At 45.0% G+C, this 21,182-nt stretch overlaps 1 protein-coding gene across 1 annotated transcript in view; it reads right to left on the bottom strand.

The window, feature by feature from the left end:
* The window catches only part of wdr7 (WD repeat domain 7), a 132,083-nt gene that overhangs the window by 100,243 nt on the left and 10,658 nt on the right, over positions 1–21,182 (bottom strand). Inside the window, exons 10-15 of the mRNA XM_030768533.1 lie at positions 20,785–20,934; positions 19,960–20,206; positions 17,951–18,171; positions 14,797–14,992; positions 8,768–8,982; positions 69–302 (exon numbers count right to left, since the gene is read on the bottom strand). Of these exons, the coding sequence (XP_030624393.1) occupies positions 69–302; positions 8,768–8,982; positions 14,797–14,992; positions 17,951–18,171; positions 19,960–20,206; positions 20,785–20,934 (1,263 nt within the window). The remainder of the gene's footprint in view (positions 1–68; positions 303–8,767; positions 8,983–14,796; positions 14,993–17,950; positions 18,172–19,959; positions 20,207–20,784; positions 20,935–21,182) is intronic.

Raw genomic sequence — 21,182 nt, 5'->3', positions numbered from 1 at the left:
ATGTGAAACGGTACACCTCTGATTTCAGATCATTTTTTTTCATGAACACTTAAGCTGCATTCACTGACCTGTTTGAAGATCTTATTGGCCAGGAAGGAGCCACCTTTGTCCGCGCTACCAGGGGCTTTCTGTAGTGTTTCTGGAGAGACGAGGGTAGGGTTAGGTCTCTGGGCCTCTTCTGTCAGAAGCTGAATGATGACCGCTTCCACGTCAAAGAAGAGCACGTGCATGTCAGGGTCAGTCAAATTGGTCTTCATAGCTTGGACAACCAGTGCATTGTGGGAATACTTGGGCAGGTTACCCTGAGGGAAGAGAAAGGATATGGTGGTGTTGAGGTTCAGTGTGAGCTCTAACTGACTGCGCTCTCTGAAAGACAAATGTTGCAGAAAACATGGTGCTGTGATATTTTCAGGACAATTAGCACTTAACTCTCTGTATGAGTGCTAAAACCAGTTTCAAAACCCATCTACCTCTGAAAAACCCCACAGTTTTCCACATTCATCCTTACTGAACGAAGTCAATGAAAACTGAGTCATATGCTCCTTAGAAATAAATGTTGAATGGTAACAAATTGTAAATTATCAAATCTTACATTAACGGTAACCAATTAACAAGGTTTTACTTTGTCATACTAATCTGCATTAAAAATACTCTCTTGAGAGCTGTGAAAAAGCTAGTGCAAACAGAATGCATAACCAGAATTAGTCCATAATCTAACTGATTACAAAGTCTCAGTTTATTTACATGCTTATTAAGACACATTAGTCAAAAGTTCTCCACTGTGCGTGCTAATTGAGTTTATTTTGTAGCCTTTGTAATAATCCTGGAGATTTCTCCAATAATGCTGTTTACCCCCCTTAAGCATTCAATGTTCCTCATTGTGTTTTCAGCCAGGACAGTTTTAAATTGCTTGCTTGCTAATTGCTATTCAATGTTAATTCAATTGTAGAGGCACCTGCTCTACATTCTAAGTATTACAGAGGATGTTCATCAGAAATTGCAAGCTTGCTGATGACTCTCCATGAAAAATGAAGTTCATCTTGGAGGGCTAAAAACCCAACCCATCAGCATCATTTCCTCATCCAAATTTTAAATGGCAGCGCAAAACGTTTAAGCAGCTTTTAACTCATTTAAAAAAAAATTAAATTAAATAGTTTGATAGGATTATAAAAAAAAGGAAAAACTGCTTCCCAGTTTTTCCTCTAATGCTTATGTTTCATTCTTTCATGCAAACTTCATACAACTGCAATCAGCTGCACCATAAAAATCCACGATAAAGCTGAGTCTGCAGGCCCTAAGCGGGATGCGTTTTTTTCCCCTCATCATCCTAGGTGTCCCTCTCTCTCTCTCTCCTCTACTGCTCACGCTCTCTCTCTCTCTCTTTTTCCCTCTCTGTGTCCATTCTGCATCTGGCCCTGAGCGTTCAATAGGCATCACAGTAACGTCTATTGCTGACAATTAGCGTGCAGAGGGCTGGCATTGTCCCTGTTCTGAATGGCAGTTAAGCGTGTTGAATGAGCGGGAGTGTTTGCCTCACTGATCACACACTCTCAGCAGGCTCAGGAGGAGGGAGAACAAACGGCCTGCCACTGCTGCTGCTGCCGCCGCCGCCTCCCCCTCCTCTTCCTCATTCGCGCGCACTTCGGACGAACATGTATTTAATAAAAAACACACACATGCTCAGTAACTGCAATGTTGCTTTTACGCTCACAGAAAAATAATAAATAACGACAACAAGTGTCTGACAGCACTAGACGGAGGCTGATTACTCAGAAATGTAAACATGTCTAATGTTGCAAAAATTGATTTCTGAAACAATCTATGTTATTGTAATTTAGCTGTTTGGACTATTCCGTCCATAATTCCGTCCATAATCTTGCACGAATACGAATACAGGCTGCCAGGCCGAAAAGGGTCGTGAAAATGTTTTTAAATCTCACGGAGCTCCGTAGAGGTTTGATGCAGCTGGTGACCCCACATGTTCCTGGGTAAAGCCTGAGACTGTGAAAGTACATTATGGGAGTAGTGGTAAGAAAGGCCTGGCCATGAAGGTAGTGCTTCTTTTGTTTTACTGAAGAATCAGCATGACTGTCTGTCCAATGAGGAAGAAGCCAATCAAACCCTGTCGACCGTGCTCGGCGCTCAATCGTTCGACAGATGTCTACTCCTCCCGGCTGCGAGTCTCACTCGATAACGAGCGCACAGAGACACTGAGTCTGAGTCTGGAACTTTCTCCAGCTGGGCGACACTGTGTTATAGTACAGACCTTCTCTGATTGTATTTGAAGCCAGATTCAGATAAACTGCTATAAATCCACAACAGTGACAATTCAGCATGTCACCTAAAGAGAGATTCCAGTATACTTTCCCTGTTGGACAACATTATCTAGTGAGAAACTAAACCAACTTTGAGGAGCTTTTTAACATGTGAGAAAACAATACCATTCTTAGCCACGGTTTTCGGATTGACTGAATCGGGGCCCTGGATACAGTATCATGGCATTAAGCTCATTGGCATAGCCTGGCAGGTCTAGTGTCACACCCGGCAGGCTAAACAGGGAACTGTGGCGATCTAAACACTGGTGACCTTAACATGTGTCCACTCACACACATATACACAGAGAGGGAGACACAGGAAAACACAAAGTAAAAAATGCCTGTGTTATCCCTACAGTCTTACACACATTCAGCCTTGGTTTGGCAGGTTTTCATTTAAACAAAAGCGTTTGTGGTGGACAGAAGAGCTCAACAGGACTGGCTGTGCCTTCGTGAAGCAATTGGCAACACTTAGTTCCTCTCTCTCCCTCTCTCTCTTTCAGGCCGACATCAGGGCAGAGAAAAGCCCCCATCTGCTAAAAGGGCTGAGATGATGGAGGAAGAGTGCCCTCTAGAGGTCATTTTCTGCCACGGTAGGAAAACAAAGGGAGAGTCCCTAACACACTCATTGTCTCTCTTGGGCAAATGCCTTGCCTCACTCATTTTGACGGTCTTTCTTTTTCACCCTCTCTTTCCATTGGCCAGTCTATGTTTTCACCCTGACACAAACACAACTTCACAGACACATTTTTCCATCTCCATCATCCTTTCCTTCTCAGACCTTTTCTTCTACATGCTTTCTCTTCTAGTTCTGTGTTGTCCTCATAGAGAACTATAATCCTGCAGATGGTCAGAGCTCTCAGAACCTCTACAAGTCACTGCTGAGAGCCTAAGAATCATGCCTGTGTGTGTGTGTGTGTCTCTCTCTCTCTGTTTCTCTAAAACAGAGCACACTTCCTACTACTGTAGCGAAGCTCACTTTTAAGTTTCTCCCATCTTGCTCTCTCACTCTCTCCCTTTTTCTCTCCCCCTCTCTTTTAACACAGACACACAATTAAAGAATTTTGTCAAGGAAAATATCAACTCAAACATGTTTACGCCCACTGAGGCAGAAACACAGCTACTGGAACAGAGCAAAGTCCCTTAATCAGGCAACCAATCTAATTCCAACTAGCTGTGAGGATTCTTGACAGAATTCTATAAAAGAAGAATAGGAGTGTGTGTGTGTGTGTGTGTGTGTGTGTGTGCGCGCGCGCGTGTGTGTTCATACAGACCAACATCAAACATCTGGAGGCCAGCAAGGCTTTAATTCCCAAATCCCATTTCACAGGCGCTACAGACATAGAACAAACACAGAGAATTCAATCATGGGCCAGACGCCTCAGAGAGCAGCCATGTCATATCAGCTCCATTAAAACATCAACACTCCGCTTACCACCACAGTCTGTTAAATGGCTGAGGTGTGTCTACCATGAGAGTAAAGCGTGTGTGTGTGCGCGTGTGTCTGTGTGTGTAGCCTACACACTGATGCAGGCTGAGACTTTTTCAGACACAGAGTAACAGACACAATTGGGGACTGCCCAGAGCTCTTTAAGGCTTCTTTGAACACTTTACTGCACTATTGAACACGGCACAAGCTCGTTTAGAAAAGAGCAATATGCCTTTAGCAAAGTCTGCTTGACTGCACTTCTCTGCAGACCGCTGCCCATCCGTCCCTGCTTCCTACCGAGGATCAAATCTGTTAGTTTTTGGTTAATTCCTTTCTTTTACTCAAGAAAAGAATGAAAACTGAAAGGATGACAGCCGGAATGGAAAGTTCACAGGGAACGCCGGGGTGATTTCTTGATATTTTTGATATTTTCTCTTCTATGAGCTGATAGCTTAACCAGGGCTTCAATGACTCGAACCAATTGGAAGGCCGATCCTTGCTGTTTCAGAGAATGAGATCCTCTGCTGTAGGATGAGAAAGGTAAGATTACAGTAAAGTGTCTATAGACTGAGACCTCGGTCTGAGCTACAGCACTGAATTACTGATGATATTTGCTGAGAGCGTATGAGGTCGACCCTGTTTCACAGCCAGAGCGTAAGGCTCGGAACCAGGCAAACAGAAGTCAGAGACGAAACGGCAGAGGGAACAGAACTGTGAGGTTGCTGAAACCTCTTCACTACATAAATTTCACACCGTTGCAACATTAATGTCAGCATCACCTGGCCGCGGTCATCCTCCTCATCTTCACGTCTCTCTCTCACTCACTCAGCAGTTTGACAGAAACGTCTTGTGTTTTGTCGGCTGTGAGGTTTTTTTTTTTTTAAAGTACAGAAAACAGAGTGTATCAAAGCTCTCTCATATCATTTTAAAAACTACTGGACATATCTAGATAATTAACACAAAAACAACTCGTAGGTCCAAAAATCTGGTCTGGCTTCGGAAGCAGTTCCAATGAGAGTTGAGAGAACCATTTTATGTCATGTTAAAAGATGTACTTTCCTCTTGTAAAGAAGTAGGAAAAAAAACAACACGCTTTAACAATAAATTCTTGACCTCTTCCTGCTTAATGTAGCAATAGTCCCCATTTGTTAACCTACAAGCACAACAACTGTTACAGTAGAACCAACTGAAAAGCAGTGAAAGAAATGGTGAAATACCATGAGAAGTGTGCTTCTTCTTCTTCTTTTTAATTGTAGGGTACCAGTAAACACCAACTAAATACACTCTCTGGTTAGATACAGTACATGATCCATCCACCTCTCCTTTAAAAGCAGACTGTTTGCAGTTGTTTACAGTGAGAGTCTAAATAATCAAGTAAAGCATTCAGTAAATTAAGTAAAAGTGGACAGAAAATTCCACCAGGAGAAGCCATTACAACATTACTCAGTCCATAAAGCCCTACTGTAACCACCTGCTATCAAATACACACACACACACACACACACACACACACTCTTGCTGACTCTTACCTGTACAGAAATACACTCATGCACACCCTCTGACTCTCACTTAAACACTCAACCCATCTTCATCAAAAATCACCACTCACAAGAGCATTAATACAATCTTAAGTTCACTCTCACTTACACACAACCCCAGAGCCAACACGCTCAAAAAAAACCCCCACAGGTACAGGCATACACACCAAAACACTTGACCATCAACAAACATACTCATAGATACAGACTAAACAATAGGAAAAAAAGAAGACATACAACAAAGGCACATGCAGGCCACACAAAAAAGCCAGCAGAGCTGGAGAGCATCAGAGGGCAGGTGTAATAGAGGTGCTGCTAGTTGTGGGCAGTAGCAGATAGGCTGCTTTGATTGCGAGGCATTTCATGGTCATTATCTATCATTACACCAGCAGGGAGGCTGCAGGCAGGCAGGCAGATTCAGGGCCCATGGAGGGCTGTGCCAGGCGGATAATGGCTCCTTTTGACAGCAGATATCAAGAGGACAACCCTGGCCGCTGTATTATGTTGTCAGAGGGAATGATGGGACATTAGCTTTGAGACTGAACCACACGACGGCCGGCTCCCCTTTGATTCTGCACAACCGTTTCACCGAAAGCTGAAGAGACGAGCGCACGCACACACACACACACACGTACACACACCCACACCCACACCCATCAGGAATCAGCAAGGGAGCTGCGAACAAATTGTGTTCACGTTGTCTCTAACAGAGAGGCCAGGAATCATTTCTCTGATTTCAGTTATTGCTGGGGGTCAGAGAGAGGGAAAGAGAGAGAGAGAGAGAGAGAGAGAGAGAGAGAGAGAGAGAGGAAGAGAGGGAAAAATTTGCTTTGTCCTCATAACACCCCTCTGCGAGCTATATCAGTCAGGAAGAGAGAATAATAGAGACACTCATAGTCAGGTCATAATCGTATATAATCAGCCTCTGAGCACAGCCTCAAAACAACATCCCAATAAGCTAAGACTGACCCCAGAGCAAAGTCTTGACTCTCTGGACCCCAGGGCAGCCAAACTCCAAATAATTACTCAACAAACTCAGGTCAGATAGAAAAATATCACATTTGATTTTCAAATCGAATGAGTCATGCCTCATTCTCATTAAATAGTTTCTATCTCATAAAACATCTCATACAGCCTGCAGTATTAGCATGTGGGTACGGTGCGGGCGGGTTTCCTTGACGACTCAGGCATCAGAAGTACAGCCCTGTGAGTGTCTAGACTCGAACGAGGCACCTGATGCCTTATTAACAGCGGTCAGTGTCTGTGTGTGTATCACAGCAAGCCAAGGGATCAAACTAATTAGAGGCAGACCAAGTGATCCAGCCTGGAAAGGTCAACAGTCCAGTGAAGGCATCAGTGGGGGAAGGGTGAGCAGAGAGAGAGAGAAGTAGGGAGGGACAGAGAAAGAGAGGAGTAGGGAGGGACAGAGAAAGAGAGAAGTAGGGAGGGACAGAGAAAGAGAGGAGTAGGGAGGGACAGAGAAAGAGAGAAGTAGGGAGGGACAGAGAAAGAGAGGAGTAGGGAGGGACAGAGAAAGAGAGGAGTAGGGAGGGACAGAGAAAGAGAGAAGTAGGGAGGGACAGAGAAAGAGAGGAGTAGGGAGGGACAGAGAAAGAGAGAAGTAGGGAGGGACAGAGAAAGAGAGGAGTAGGGAGGGACAGAGAAAGAGAGGAGTAGGGAGGGACAGAGAAAGAGAGCAGGAGACCCCTCTCTTTCCTCCAACCGCGGACACACGCGTATACACGCAGTGACCTGAAGACACAGGAAGAGCACAAATTCACAAGGCCTCAGAGCCACATTCAGTCCCAGTGTAGTTTTACTCTCACACACAAACACACACACACACACACACACACACACACACGCACACACTTCAGTTCTTTTTATGGTCATTTTCTAAATGCTTCTGCCCACTCCGGGAGTCTTAACAACTGCTCTCACAGACTGAGTGGCAACCATCTCACACACACCAGGATAGAAATGAGAAAATGAAAAAAAATATATTGAAAAAGAGGGGAAAAATTGAACATAGCATCTCTCAGTGTATCCTGATTGTCCATTAAGAGGAGAGACAGGCATAAAGGAATCGTGTGCGTCATGGCTATTTTATACATAAAGCATCTCTAAAATAGAGATGCAGAGAGACAGAGAGAGAGAGCGAGAGAGAGTGCACTGGTGGAATGGAGCAAGAACGAAAAATGAACAATAAAAGAAATTGCTTAGGAGAACAACAACAACAGAGCAAGCCTGAGATGGCCACAAAACTCAACAACATAAAAATATGTTTGTTTTTTTTTAAAAAAAAAAAGGGCAATGAAGATACAAGGGAGCAAGAATGAGAGGGTTCAAATGAATAAGAAAAAAAAAGAGAGTGTTAGAGACGCAGGAAAGAGAGGGCAATCGACAGCTCCAAAAAGAGAGAGAGAAAGAGAGCGAGTTTGACAGAGAAATAGTTTTGGCAGAGAGTGAGAGTGGTGAAATCAGGAGAGTTGTGATCTCTGTCTCTTGTGGGGGGGGGGGGGGGGGGGGAACGATAAGATTCCCAGGAGTACTCAGGGTTCTGCTTAAACTAAGACCCCTCTGCTCCCCCCCACCATCTCACACCACGGCCCGGGGCCAACACCAGCGGACAAACAGCACCAGAGAGGAGAGGAACGGAGGAGGAGAGGGAAAGAGGGCCAAGTCCTTTCCTCCTGTAATTGTTTGGAAGAACATTTTTATCCCTCCCTCTCCCTCTCTCTCCAGCCGTAGCCGAGATGACAGAGAAGGCAGACAGCAAACGGAGTTAAAAATCCCCCTGTGAGACGGGACGCATGCATTTTTCATCCTACGATTATCCCTCTATTTGCCCAGTCCTCTCCACTGCAATCTTCCCCTTTTTACTCCTCAAACACGTCCACGCTTTTCTTCAAATGACCGCTGCAGCACTGAGGGTAGGCGCGTCATGCGCGGAGTAACAACCCCCCTGCCACACCGAGCTCAAAGAATGGAAAAAAATTAGCCCACTTCCATGTCATATGTACTGTACAAAGGCATTAACCATTACCAAATTCTATATCAGTAAGGTCCTTCAAGTTAAGTACGAAGAGATGAACAGAAATAGTTCCACATTCCATTAGTTATTTTAATACCAGAGAAAACTTATAACACAGTGACGGACTGGGCTATAAAACTATTATGAACCAGTAAGTGGAGCCATCATCGGTTTTGTGCCAAGTAAAACTTTGGGCACATGTCAAAGGTTTTAGTCCATATTAGAGTGTGTGTTCGTTGAAGTGCCAAGGTTTTCAAAAGTGTTGGTGTCATTAATTTGGTCACATCTTAAGTACAGAAAAGGCTTCTTGAGCCTCAGTTCAATGAGATGGTGTAGTTCTGTTTTAAGCACAGCTTAAGTGTGTGATACCCACTGTAACTTTATCAGAAATAAAACTTCTAAGCTTCTTTTCCTCAGCCAAGTTTGAAGGTGTTGTGAAATGTGTTCTCACCTTGTCTGCGTTGTCGGCTGCGAGCAGGTTGGTGGCGAGGGTTTGTAGTTTGTGTTGGGCCATGTTTTTGAGGGCGGCCAGACTGCGGCGGGTCATAGCCTGTTTCAGATTCACCGCTGGGTGGTTCAAAGCATCCACAGCAGCGGGAGCCACCTCATCACATGCGTTCAGAATCTCCACTGCAGTAATACCCATCACGCACCGGTCCAGAGCTCCTGAGGTATGCACGCACACACACACACAGGTACGCACACACATGCACACACGCACACAGGTGCACATGCACGCGACGCACAGAGAGAGAGAGAGAGAGAGAGAAACAAAAACAACACAGCTAAGTCAGTGCAATTCAGCTGACGCAAGGGTCCACGGGATGTGTAATTACTTTGACTACAGAAAAGAATACTTGAAGTTTGAATGCTTTGTGGCTTTGTGTTGGTAAACCGACTCCATTATGCACTTACAATATAGTCTACATGCAGCAGAGAAAGAGACAACTAAGTTTTACCAACAGGACTGCAGACAGAGAGGATCAGTGTGTTTAACAGGGGTACACTGATGAGCAGCTCCTCTCTCGCGGGAGATAAAAGATTTCATTGTCTTTCATGTCCAATCCCCATATTCTTAGTCTGGACCGCTTGACTATTAGATCCCAACCTACCTTTCCTTGCAAACAAACACAGACAAAGCGAAGGACACCACTCCACTGAATTTAAGGTTAAACAGTTAAACGCAGCTGGCCTGGCAGCTAACAAACAGTCTAAACCAGCCATGTATTTTTAACTCTGCTGCTCACTGGTTGTCACTATAGTATGACTGCACTGTGGTATTTTCTATACTTAAGACCACAGCTCAAATTCCTTTCTCAAGCTCAAACTCTCTCTCTCTCTTTCTCATAAAATGGTGGCCACCCCTTCTCTTTCCCTCCCTCTCTCTCTAAACCCTCCACCACGCCGCAGAGCTGAGGAACAAAAACACATCATTTGCCGTGAACTGTGAAGATATTGGGATTGCGCTCAATATCGACTGCAGAGAGTGGCAGTTTTCCAAATGGGCTGAGAATTGGACGACTGAAGGAGCCCAAGCATGGCTCTGCTCTCCCTCTCCTTCTCCATCCATCCATCCATCCATCCATCCATTCTTCTAGCTCTCTACTTCAGTCGACCCCCTCCATCCTTTTCTCACGCTCTCTCTCTCTCTCTGGTGCGCAGTATGATGGAGAGCTCAAGAGCAGACCTCTCTTATCTGGCCACATTGAGCCCTCTTCATTTCACACTCAGGTAACCTGCAATCTCTCTCACTACATCTCTTTCTGCCTGGGCTCCAGATACAGCAGGAAACCCCACCTAGATCTCACCACTGCGCTGCAGCTGCACAGAGGCTGTCACGGGCAGAAGTATAATCAGAAGCCCGTTTTCTGACTTGATTTCAGTGTTTACAAACCCAGAGACACAGAGAGGGCCTCTGTTATGTTCTGTTCTGAAAAGTCCAAACCTTAGATTATCCACAGCCAGGATCAATCAACACAACTGTTTAACTTGGAAGAAAAGAGAGCCAAAATTTGCAAACATCTCTGCTAACATAAATGAATGTCATCCTTTTGCAATAAAGACTCAAACATTCTAATGCTAAGCAAAAGCAAGCATTAAAACTGCCTGTATTTACCATATATCCAAACGGCACTCTGATTGTTTGCAAAAATACCGATTTCCACGTGAATATAGGTTTAGTTTACAGTTCCTTTTGATTTTCCTGAACTTCAGCATCACATTTTTGCACAAATGTCATGGACTCTTGACAAGGAGAATCCAATTGTTTTTGTATTGGATGTATGAGCTCAGAGGCTGTTGTGATGTCATTGTTTGTGTATTGGATGTATAAGCTCAGAGGCTGTTGTGATGACATTGTTTTTGTATTGGATGTATGAGCTCAGAGGCTGTTGTGATGTCACTGTTTGTGTATTGGATGTATGAGCTCAGAGGCTGTTGTGATGTCACTGTTTGTGTATTGGGTGTATGAGCTCAGAGGCTGTTGTGATGTCATTGTTTGTGTATTGGATGTATGAGCTCAGAGGCTGTTGTGATGTCATTGTTTGTGTATTGGATGTATGAGCTCAGAGGCTGTTGTGATGTCACTGTTTTTGTATTGGATGTATAAGCTCAGAGGCTGTTGTGATGTCACTGTTTGTGTATTGGATGTATAAGCTCAGAGGCTGTTGTGATGTCACTGTTTGTGTATTGGATGTATGAGCTCAGAGGCTGTTGTGATGTCATTGTTTGTGTATTGGATGTATGAGCTCAGAGGCTGTTGTGATGTCACTGTTTTTGTATTGGATGTATAAGCTCAGAGGCTGTTGTGATGTCACTGTTTGTGTATTGGATGTATAAGCTCAGAGGCTGTTGTGATGTCATTGTTTTGGTATTGGATGTATAAGCTCAGAGGCTGTTGTGATGTCATTGTTTTGGTATTGGATGTATGAGCTCAGAGGCTGTTGTGATGTCATTGTTTTTGTATTGGATGTATGAGCTCAGAGGCTGTTGTGATGTCATTGTTTTTGTATTGGATGTATGAGCTCAGAGGCTGTTGTGATGTCATTGTTTTTGTATTGGATGTATGAGCTCAGAGGCTGTTGTGATGTCACTGTTTTTGTATTGGATGTATGAGCTCAGAGGCCGTTGTGATGTCACTGTTTGTGTATTGGATGTATGAGCTCAGAGGCTGTTGTGATGTCACTGTTTTTGTATTGGATGTATAAGCTCAGAGGCTGTTGTGATGTCACTGTTTGTGTATTGGATGTATAAGCTCAGAGGCTGTTGTGATGTCATTGTTTTGGTATTGGATGTATAAGCTCAGAGGCTGTTGTGATGTCATTGTTTTGGTATTGGATGTATGAGCTCAGAGGCTGTTGTGATGTCATTGTTTTTGTATTGGATGTATGAGCTCAGAGGCTGTTGTGATGTCATTGTTTTTGTATTGGATGTATGAGCTCAGAGGCTGTTGTGATGTCATTGTTTTTGTATTGGATGTATGAGCTCAGAGGCTGTTGTGATGTCACTGTTTTTGTATTGGATGTATGAGCTCAGAGGCCGTTGTGATGTCACTGTTTGTGTATTGGATGTATGAGCTCAGAGGCTGTTGTGATGTCATTGTTTTTGTACTGGATGTATGAGCTCAGAGGCTGTTGTGATGTCACTGTTTTTGTATTGGATGTATGAGCTCAGAGGCTGTTGTGATGTCACTGTTTGTGTATTGGATGTATGAGCTCAGAGGCTGTTGTGATGTCATTGTTTTTGTATTGGATGTATGAGCTCAGAGGCTGTTGTGATGTCATTGTTTTTGTATTGGATGTATGAGCTCAGAGGCTGTTGTGATGTCACTGTTTGTGTATTGGATGTATGAGCTCAGAGGCTGTTGTGTATGAGCTCAGAGGCTGTTGTGATGTCACTGTTTTTGTATTGGATGTATGAGCTCAGAGGCCGTTGTGATGTCATTGTTTTTGTATTGGATGTATGAGCTCAGAGGCTGTTGTGATGTCACTGTTTGTGTATTGGATGTATGAGCCCAGAGGCTGCTGTGTATGAGCTCAGAGGCTGTTGTGATGTCCCACTTTAGGGATATTTGTGGGCTGATCTCACTCTGCCAGCCACCTCTAAAAGAGTCTAAATACCCTGCTGTCAATCACAGGCTCTAAAACAAAGCATCAGGGCCTGGCCCCGCAGGGAGAACAGTCCAGGTAACGAGTTTAGAAAGAGAGAGAGAGAGAGAGATTGTTGGGGGGGGGGGGGGGGGGGGGGGTAGAGACAGAAAGAGACCAAGAGAAGCAAGAGCAAGGGACAGCAAGCCAGAGGAGAGAGAGTATATGTGTGTGTGTGTGTGTGTGTGTGTGTGTGTGCTGCATCCCCCTCCTACTCAGCGGAGCAGCCATAACCAGTCTGAAGAGGCTGCATAAATGCACTAATGTAGCTAATGCAGTTAGAGGCAGGAGCAGCACTTTTAGGACAGAGCTTTGGTAAGTGCTCCCCCTCTACCCCTCCATATGCTGCATCCTTCCTCTGCCCTCCTCTGCTAGATGGGTGTGTGTGTGTCTGTGTGTGGTTGAAGGGGGGAGGGGTGGGGCTTCATTTCACGATTAAAATTTCAATAATGTTTTAAGAGCCTGTCTCTTTCCCCTAAACATGCAGCCCAGAGCACAGATGACAAACACAGACAATCTATTATTCAACAGAGCTGAGGAGTGTGTGTGTGTCCGTGTGTGTGTGTGTGTGTGTGTGCGTGCGTGTGTGCATGGGCAGATCATAGCAGAACAGCAGGATCGTAAAAGAGAGCAAAAAGAGGGATAGCGCTGCCGTGGCACTTTTCACAGGACGTTCTCTTTGGGCCGCAGGGGCCAAATCAATGGCTAATGGCAGAGCTGCTTCCTCTTTAGAGAGAGACACACAGCACTTTAAACACACATAATGGCCACTGTTCAGCCCTATTCATCAGATCAGGACACAAAAAGAGGAACAGAAAAACAACACACACACTTCAGTGGATAAAAAAAACAAAAAAAAACAAAACAAGGATCAACAATCACCACAGACATGCATGCAAACACACATGTACACATACATGAGATGTACTCATAAGTGTACCTTTCAGCCTCTTAACGTAGGTCCTGGATGTTTTGAAGTTGGAAGGGATAGTAAATTCACTGAATTCATACACACGCTCCTGTATCCACAACGCCCCCCCTCCCACACACACACACACACACACACACACACACATATATATATAGACATAGACCCTAACACACCTGCTTAAGGATGATGGAGTGCTTTTTGGTGGACGGAAATATTTCCAAAGGACACATTGTTTCACACACAAACAAATAAAATACAACCTCAAACATATCCACACTCCGGCAAGTTCTATAATTAAGCCGGTCACGTACAAGGCCATGTAAGAGATTGAGAACCAGACTGTGATCATTAGGTTCCTCATACAAATGATGCTGCAAAGCTTTATGCACAAGGACATTAACAAACTAAACAGAGCATAACATCATCAGGAGCTTTGGCCCAGAAATTGCCAGCAATGTCCAGGTTTAACTCAGCCCTGTCAACAGCCTGTCCAAGCCCTGCTGGACCACACACACATTTAAGTGTACATGTGTTTGTCAATGAACAAGTAAAGACTTCTTAGAGAAATAATGCCCTCAAAGTTTACTCTGCTAAATAGTTTACGCTCATAAAAAGAGTGATGTGTAATTAGTTATTTTGAACTAAACTATTCTTTCATTTGAGGTTAAACAACAAAAAAAGTTGGGGCAACAAGGTGCAACAATACGACATAAAAGTAATTTGAGAATAATTAGTGGTCAATTATCAATGGTAATTTTCAACAGTTTCAATAGAAACTCTTAAGGATTTTGGAGCACTTTGAGAACAGACTGGACAGAGTTTATCCAGTGAAAGCAAATGATTTCCACTGAATGCACAGACATCCTATGCCAAGGAGCAGTGGGTTTATTTAGATCGACAGCTAACCTCCTCACACTGACTCTACCTTCAGTGTTTGGGTTTACAGATCAGGGTTCAGCATAGTTACACCACACTGTCCTGTCATGTCTGAATTCAAAGGATTAAAGAGATAAAAATGGTTCCAATTTAATCTTTGGTTGAGCCTAAATGAGCCGACACATTTTAATGACCGTAGCCATTCACTATGATAAGCTATTACTGGAAAATCACAAGATCCTGTTTGGCTCCTAAAACCTAGAAATCAAATAAAAATATCTTTCAAAAAAAAAAAAAAAGAAAAAAGATACGGCAAAGTCAACAGCGTCAACTCTTAGGTAAACCATCATTAATCTAAACAAATAGATCAAAGCTGACTGTTCCCCTGACTCATCCATAAACTTCAACCAATAACTTTCCTCTACAGCCCCAAAGCCGAGGTTTGTTAGACACACCCTTAAACTTCCATTGTCCATCCCCACCTCCACCCTGCGACTTTCATCCCAACCCGATTTTTTTTTTCCTCACCCGTGTCCATCTGCCAGACGTAGACGGAGCCGTCGGAGCAGCCCACCACCAGGTAGTCGTCACAGGGGCGCCACTTGATGACCTGGATGGGGAAGAGGTGACGGGAAGCCAGCATGATGCACTTCCTCTCCCGCAGGCTCAGCAGCCCCACCGAGTGATCGCTGGCCACAGAACAGACGCAGTGCTGCACGCGGGTCTGCAGGGGGCGACAGGGGCACAGACACGAGGGTTAGGGGCGCTTGTTCGGGTAATGTGGCGTACGGTGTCTTTCGACAGACAAACAAATGTGAGAACATTATTGGCAATTAAAGTGCGTCCATTAGTGCGTTCTGTCGACGCTTTATTTTGTGTGGATCGCCCGTGTGTTTCGGTGGTCAGAGAAAGCGACTGCAAAATGAACCATACAGATCCAGATGGCTGCACACACGGGCTGAAAACAATGAATGAAACATACGTAGGTTAGCCTGTTTCTCTGTTTTACCCATCCTAATAGCCTTCAGAAGAGAATCAGAACCTCTTTTCCAAGGAGGACCAGGTCCAGAAGGCCAGTGAAACCCCTTCTGGTACTTACGTATTAAAAATGACACTGATAATCCCTAACTGTGCCAAACTGCAGGACTTTGAATGTTGTTTTATAGTTAGATGAAGTGCCAAAGAAAGAGTCAGGGTGATTGTTGGGTGAGTTTATCTGCTATTTGAACCAACGGGCTAATGAGCTTAATAACAAAAGTGAACTTTGAGAAAGTGAGTTTTGAGAAATGCAACCCCATTCATGTGGATTACAATAAAAATGCTTATATCATAATGATTACTTGGCTTAAGGTCAACCCTCACTTGTTTTGTTTTGTATATGTTACCACTTCCTTCTCATAAGGTCACATAGTTATTTGTAATGGCATTAATGACAACCAAAGGGGGAAACAAAGAAAGAAAAAATAGAAACCAGGCAACCGGCGTCTGTGACAACAATACAGTGGGCCCTTGATAACATTCTGTCTGACGGCATTTCCAAGAGCAAGGCATGTGTCTTGACCACATTATCTTTTCTCCTACCCTCCCCTACCATTTAATGACCTAAGCTTCCGTCCAGCTGGTCACTGAGGTGAGCGTTTCTCTCAATCTCATCAGCCTTCTATTGTTACACATTCACAGAGCAAAGAGACAGAGAGACAAAGAGAGAGAGAGAAAGAAAGAGAGGGGGAGAGCAAGAGAAAGCAAGAGAGAGAGAGCGAGAGAGAGAGCGAGAGAGAGAGAGCGAGGGAGAAAGAGAGAGAGAGAGAGAGAGAGAAAACGAACTCTGGGGAGTAAATCAGGGGCTGCCATCCAATCCTCCGACAGTAAGAGAAATGGTCAGGCCACAGCCCACTGCCACGGCAACGACATCCTTGGAAAGCTGCGGAGAGAACGGATGAAATACTGCATCCAAGCCAGGAAAACACACACTCACTCTCACACACACACACACACACACACACACACACACACACACACACACACACAGCTTATCACTGTGAGACACCAACACACCACCTAAGGATTAGAAGAAATATGACAGATGTAGCCAGAGCACACAGTAAATATGGCCTAAAATTAAACTCGCTAACCCCTTTGTCAGTGAGGTGGACAGGGTCAGCTGGACAGGTGGTATGTGTGTAGAGGTATGCGAGTGTGTGTATGTGGCACACACAGAAAGGTGAAGGATGGCTGGGAGGCACTGAAAGGAGACTAAATTGAAGTTGCGATGAGTGTTGACAGGCAATGTTCTTAAGTGTTGATGTAAAGCCCTGGGAAACCTTGACCATGAGAGAGCCCGCGAGAGGAAAGAGGAGGCAGTCAAGGCACCAAGGATACATCACTCTTCATCACTGTCACCACGGCAACACCTCTACAGTGACAGGGTAATCACCAATTCGCTGAACTGTCATCCTCTCACCCACACCCACACACACACACCCACCAAGACAAGCCCACATAGGTTCGGCTTTTGTGACCAAAGAAGAATAATCATTATTTAACTACCTTAAGAAACAAATAAAAAAAATGCCTGAGAGGAAAATTAGTTTGGGACAAAAAAAAAAAAGCACTTTGCAGAACAAGATTCAGCGGCACTGATGGTTGACTGATCTCCAGAAAATAAGGGCAGAATCACACAGCCAGGTTGTCGTCACACAAAATTAACAAAGAGAGAGAAAACAAAAGACACACTTACGAAGGAGACACCTGCACATTCCCTCTAGATATGATTATTGTGCCACAGTCAGTGAGTGCACGTGTGTGTGTGTGTGTGTGTGTGTGTGTGTGAGAGAGAGAGAGAGAGAATGGTCTGAGGTCGCTGTACTGCGTTTGTTTAATGATGCGGCGTTGCATACTGGCCGTTGTCAGACAGGTCATTTAGACGGTTTCAGACAGGCCTGCCCTTACAGTAGCCTCTGGATTGATGTTTATGATCGAAATCAGTCAAAGAAAGAGACGAGAGCAAAGGAAGCCTCAAGGGCAAACACACAGGTACGCTACGGGGAGTTATAGATCCAAACACACTCTAACATATCAATTAAAAGCAGCGCTCCTTAAGTAGTGGGTATTGATGCGGTATAAAGCAGCAGCATAACTAAAGCGGGTCATTACACTTGAGTGTAATTCAGCTCAGCCTTGTTTACAGCATAGACCACTTTCTCACTGTAATGGACACCAATATCAGTCCTGTCAATCATCAGCAGACAGCTGGGGAGTGGGAGGGGCAAAAGGGGAGGCTGTCTCTAATGAGCCTACTCTCACAAAGACACGGCTGGAATCAGTAACAGTCAATCAAAGTATCGGTTTTCTCAATGACTGACAAGTGGGGACAAGTAATAGGCGTTAGATTGAGGGAAAAGTATAAATAATTGGACGTGCTCACTTTGGTTTTATCTTCAAACTATTACTGTTCTCTAGATTTTCACCATTTATGATTAATTAACTGAAATATTCATTAACTGCTTTTTTCCCTCTATGTTCTTTGCTTTTTTCCATTGCATTAAAAAACTGAGAAAAAAAAAAAGAGGTACAAACGGCTTATGGTCACCCCATCTATTTCAGAAAATCTTACTCTTGCTGCAGAAAGGAACAATTAATGATGTGTGAAACAAGTGAGTATGTGAGCTGAGAAAAGACTTACACTGCAGTTCTCAGGAGGCACCAGTAACTGTGTGATCTCTCCTCCATGTACACAGAAGATGTGTTTCATCTCTCCGGTGAATATGTCCCACACGATGACGGAGAAGTCCACTCCTCCAGACACCAGAGAGCGCTGGTCGTAGCGTGGGGACACTTGGTGGGGGTACAGCAGGCATGTCACTTTGTTCCGATGACCTCTCAGAGTGCGGTGGGGGGGCCAGCCTGCAGGAGGGAGACCAGGGGATATGATTTTGTATACCTTCGTGTTTTTTTTTTCTATTTCAGTTTGTATGAAAGAGAAAGAAATTGGCTAAATATTAAGATCAAACGGTAAGTGGACCGCAACCTATCAGAACAGCAATAATTTAAAAGCTTTTACATTTAAACACTTACATTTAAAAGTTCACACTTTTTTCAATTTTATATTTACTTTTACATTTATTCATTTAACAGATTCTTTTGTTTAAAGTGACTTCCATGTGAATCCTGTAAATCAGTCCACACTTACTCTTCATGTTTGCTTCAGTTTCTATAATGTACTTCTTATTATTGTAACATTAGTGCAGACACAGATGTAATGAACAATGCTGTAAACATATCAAAATGCTAAATGCTTTGAAATGATTAAGGGAGAAAAGGGCTCATGTTAAACCTGGCTATATATATGTACATATATATATATATATATGTGTGTGTATGTGTATATATATATATATATATATATATATATATATATACACACACACACACACACTCCTACCTGACTATATACCTATATATACATATATCTGACTGTATATGGTCAACCCTCCCCTTTCAGTCAACCTCTGTTATACTCCAGTGTTTTTGTGTGTGTGTCAGTGGTTCTGAACACGTGAGACATCAAGCAGACTTTGGACAGACACTGGGAAAATATTGGGGAAACTCTGGGCCAATGGTGAGAGATTGTGGCGTCAGCCTCATCACTGGGCCAATGGCGAGAGACTGTGGTGTCGGCCTCATCACTGGGCCAATGGCGAGAGACTGTGGTGTCAGGCTCATCACTGGGCCAATGGTGAGAGACTGTGGTGTCGGCCTCATCACTGGGCCAATGGTGAGAGACTGTGATGTCGGCCTCATCACTGGGCCAATGGTGAGAGACTGTGGTGTCGGCCTCATCACTGGGCCAATGGTGAGAGACTGAGATGTCGGGCTCACCATTGGGCCAATGGTGAGAGACTGTGATGTCGGGCTCACCATTGGGCCAATGGTGAGAGACTGTGATGTCGGGCTCATCACTGGGCCAATGGCGAGAGACTGTGGTGTCGGGCTCATCACTGGGCCAAGACACTGCGATGTCGGGCTCATCACTGGGCCAGTGGTGAGAGACTGTGATGTCGGGCTCATCACTGGGCCAATGGTGAGAGACTGTGATGTCGGGCTCATCACTGGGCCAATGGTGAGAGACTGTGATGTCGGGCTCATCACTGGGCCAGTGGTGAGAGACTGTGATGTCGGGCTCATCACTGGGCCAATGGTGAGAGACTGCGATGTCGGGCTCATCACTGGGCCAATGGTGAGAGACTGTGATGTCGGGCTCATCACTGGGCCAATGGTGAGAGACTGCGATGTCGGGCTCATCACTGGGCCAATGGTGAGAGACTGTGATGTCGGGCTCATCACTGGGCCAATGGTGAGAGACTGCGATGTCGGGCTCATCACTGGGCCAATGGTGAGAGACTGTGATGTCGGGCTCACCACTGGGCCAATGGTGAGAGACTGTGGTGTCGGCCTCATCACTGGGCCAATGGTGAGAGACTGCGATGTCGGGCTCATCACTGGGCCAATGGTGAGAGACTGCGATGTCGGGCTCATCACTGGGCCAATGGTGAGAGACTGCGATGTCAGGCTCATCACTGGGCCAATGGTGAGAGACTGCGATGTCGGGCTCATCACTGGGCCAATGGTGAGAGACTGCGATGTCAGGCTCATCACTGGGCCAATGGTGAGAGACTGTGATGTCGGGCTCACCTCTGCGCAGCATGTGCTCTCCCTGCAACAGCTGCACAATGGCGGTCTGAGTGGCGGGCACCAGCACGATACTGCCGTCCTCGCGCCCGCAAACCAGTCTGCCCTGGGAGGGGATGTACACGCTGGCCGTCACCTTGATGGGCTCCTCCGAGCTGGGCATCACGCTCAGCTGGTCTATGATGCCTGCAGCCTGGGGTGACAGCTTATCGAAAGCCTCTTGGAGACTGATGGTGGAGGAGACCTGGAGCTCTGAGAAGAGAAGACAGGTTTATGAAGTGAATTCACGCACAGACAAGCTGCGCACTCCCGCAGACAGAACGTAAAACTAGTGCAGACAGAGAGTCGTACGGCCTCACAAACACAAAAGAGAAAAATGAGTATGATTTGAAAATGTCGATGCCTCGCTACTCAGTGTGATGTGAACACCTGGGTTCAGTCGTTTTTGGCATGTGGAGTGAATATCTGCAGCACTCTCTTTATCCAGCAGGGGGACACACTGTGATGCTGAGAACAAAAAGTCTAGCTGCAGTTCTAAAAATACACAGCAGAGGGAGATTCGAGCTCCAGAGAAAACTCCAGAGACCGGGCACGCCTTCGTCATTTAAACTGTACGTAATCCCACCCCCCATAACTCAAATCAAGTGCCCCCTGCCAGCCAAAGAAGGGAAATGAAGAGCAGACAAAATCAGGTTCAGTTTTACTAAAAGCGGCTTCAATTTTTAATCATGTGTGCATCAAAAAGAGACTAGAACTAAATCGAATGGGAGGTGTGCAACTGCGCTGAGCGCAGAGAGGGAAATCCAGAAAACAAAAGAGTGAAGGAGCACCTGCAGCTGAGGAGAGCGGCTGCAGTGGGGAGGTGTCAGGGATACTCCAGAGGGTGAGACGTCCTGCTGAGTCTCCCTGTACCAGGAGCTTGTGGAAGGGCTCCCGTCGGCCGTAGAAGAAGCGTGTCACCGGTGGACAGATGAGCAACTGAAACACAACGTGTGTAAAGGAAACATCAGCAAAAGGGACGAGATGCTCTTATACGTGTGACTCTCTGCATGACACTCCAAACAGCGTCTCAACAGAATGCAACCAGTGGAAAACGGGAAGTAAAACAAAAACATTACTGAACCACTGAAACTCTAACAGTGAAATTATGCTGACAGCTGAAGCTTTGCTCTTGCTTCCTTTAGAACAAGTGGTGACAACCACTGGGCATAAGTGCAGGGTGAAAA

The sequence above is a fragment of the Chanos chanos genome, chromosome 3 (assembly GCF_902362185.1).
Source record: "Chanos chanos chromosome 3, fChaCha1.1, whole genome shotgun sequence".
NCBI lineage: Eukaryota > Metazoa > Chordata > Actinopteri > Gonorynchiformes > Chanidae > Chanos > Chanos chanos.
Note: the sequence above shows the minus strand (reverse complement) of the source record. Positions and strands in the feature narration are given on the sequence as shown.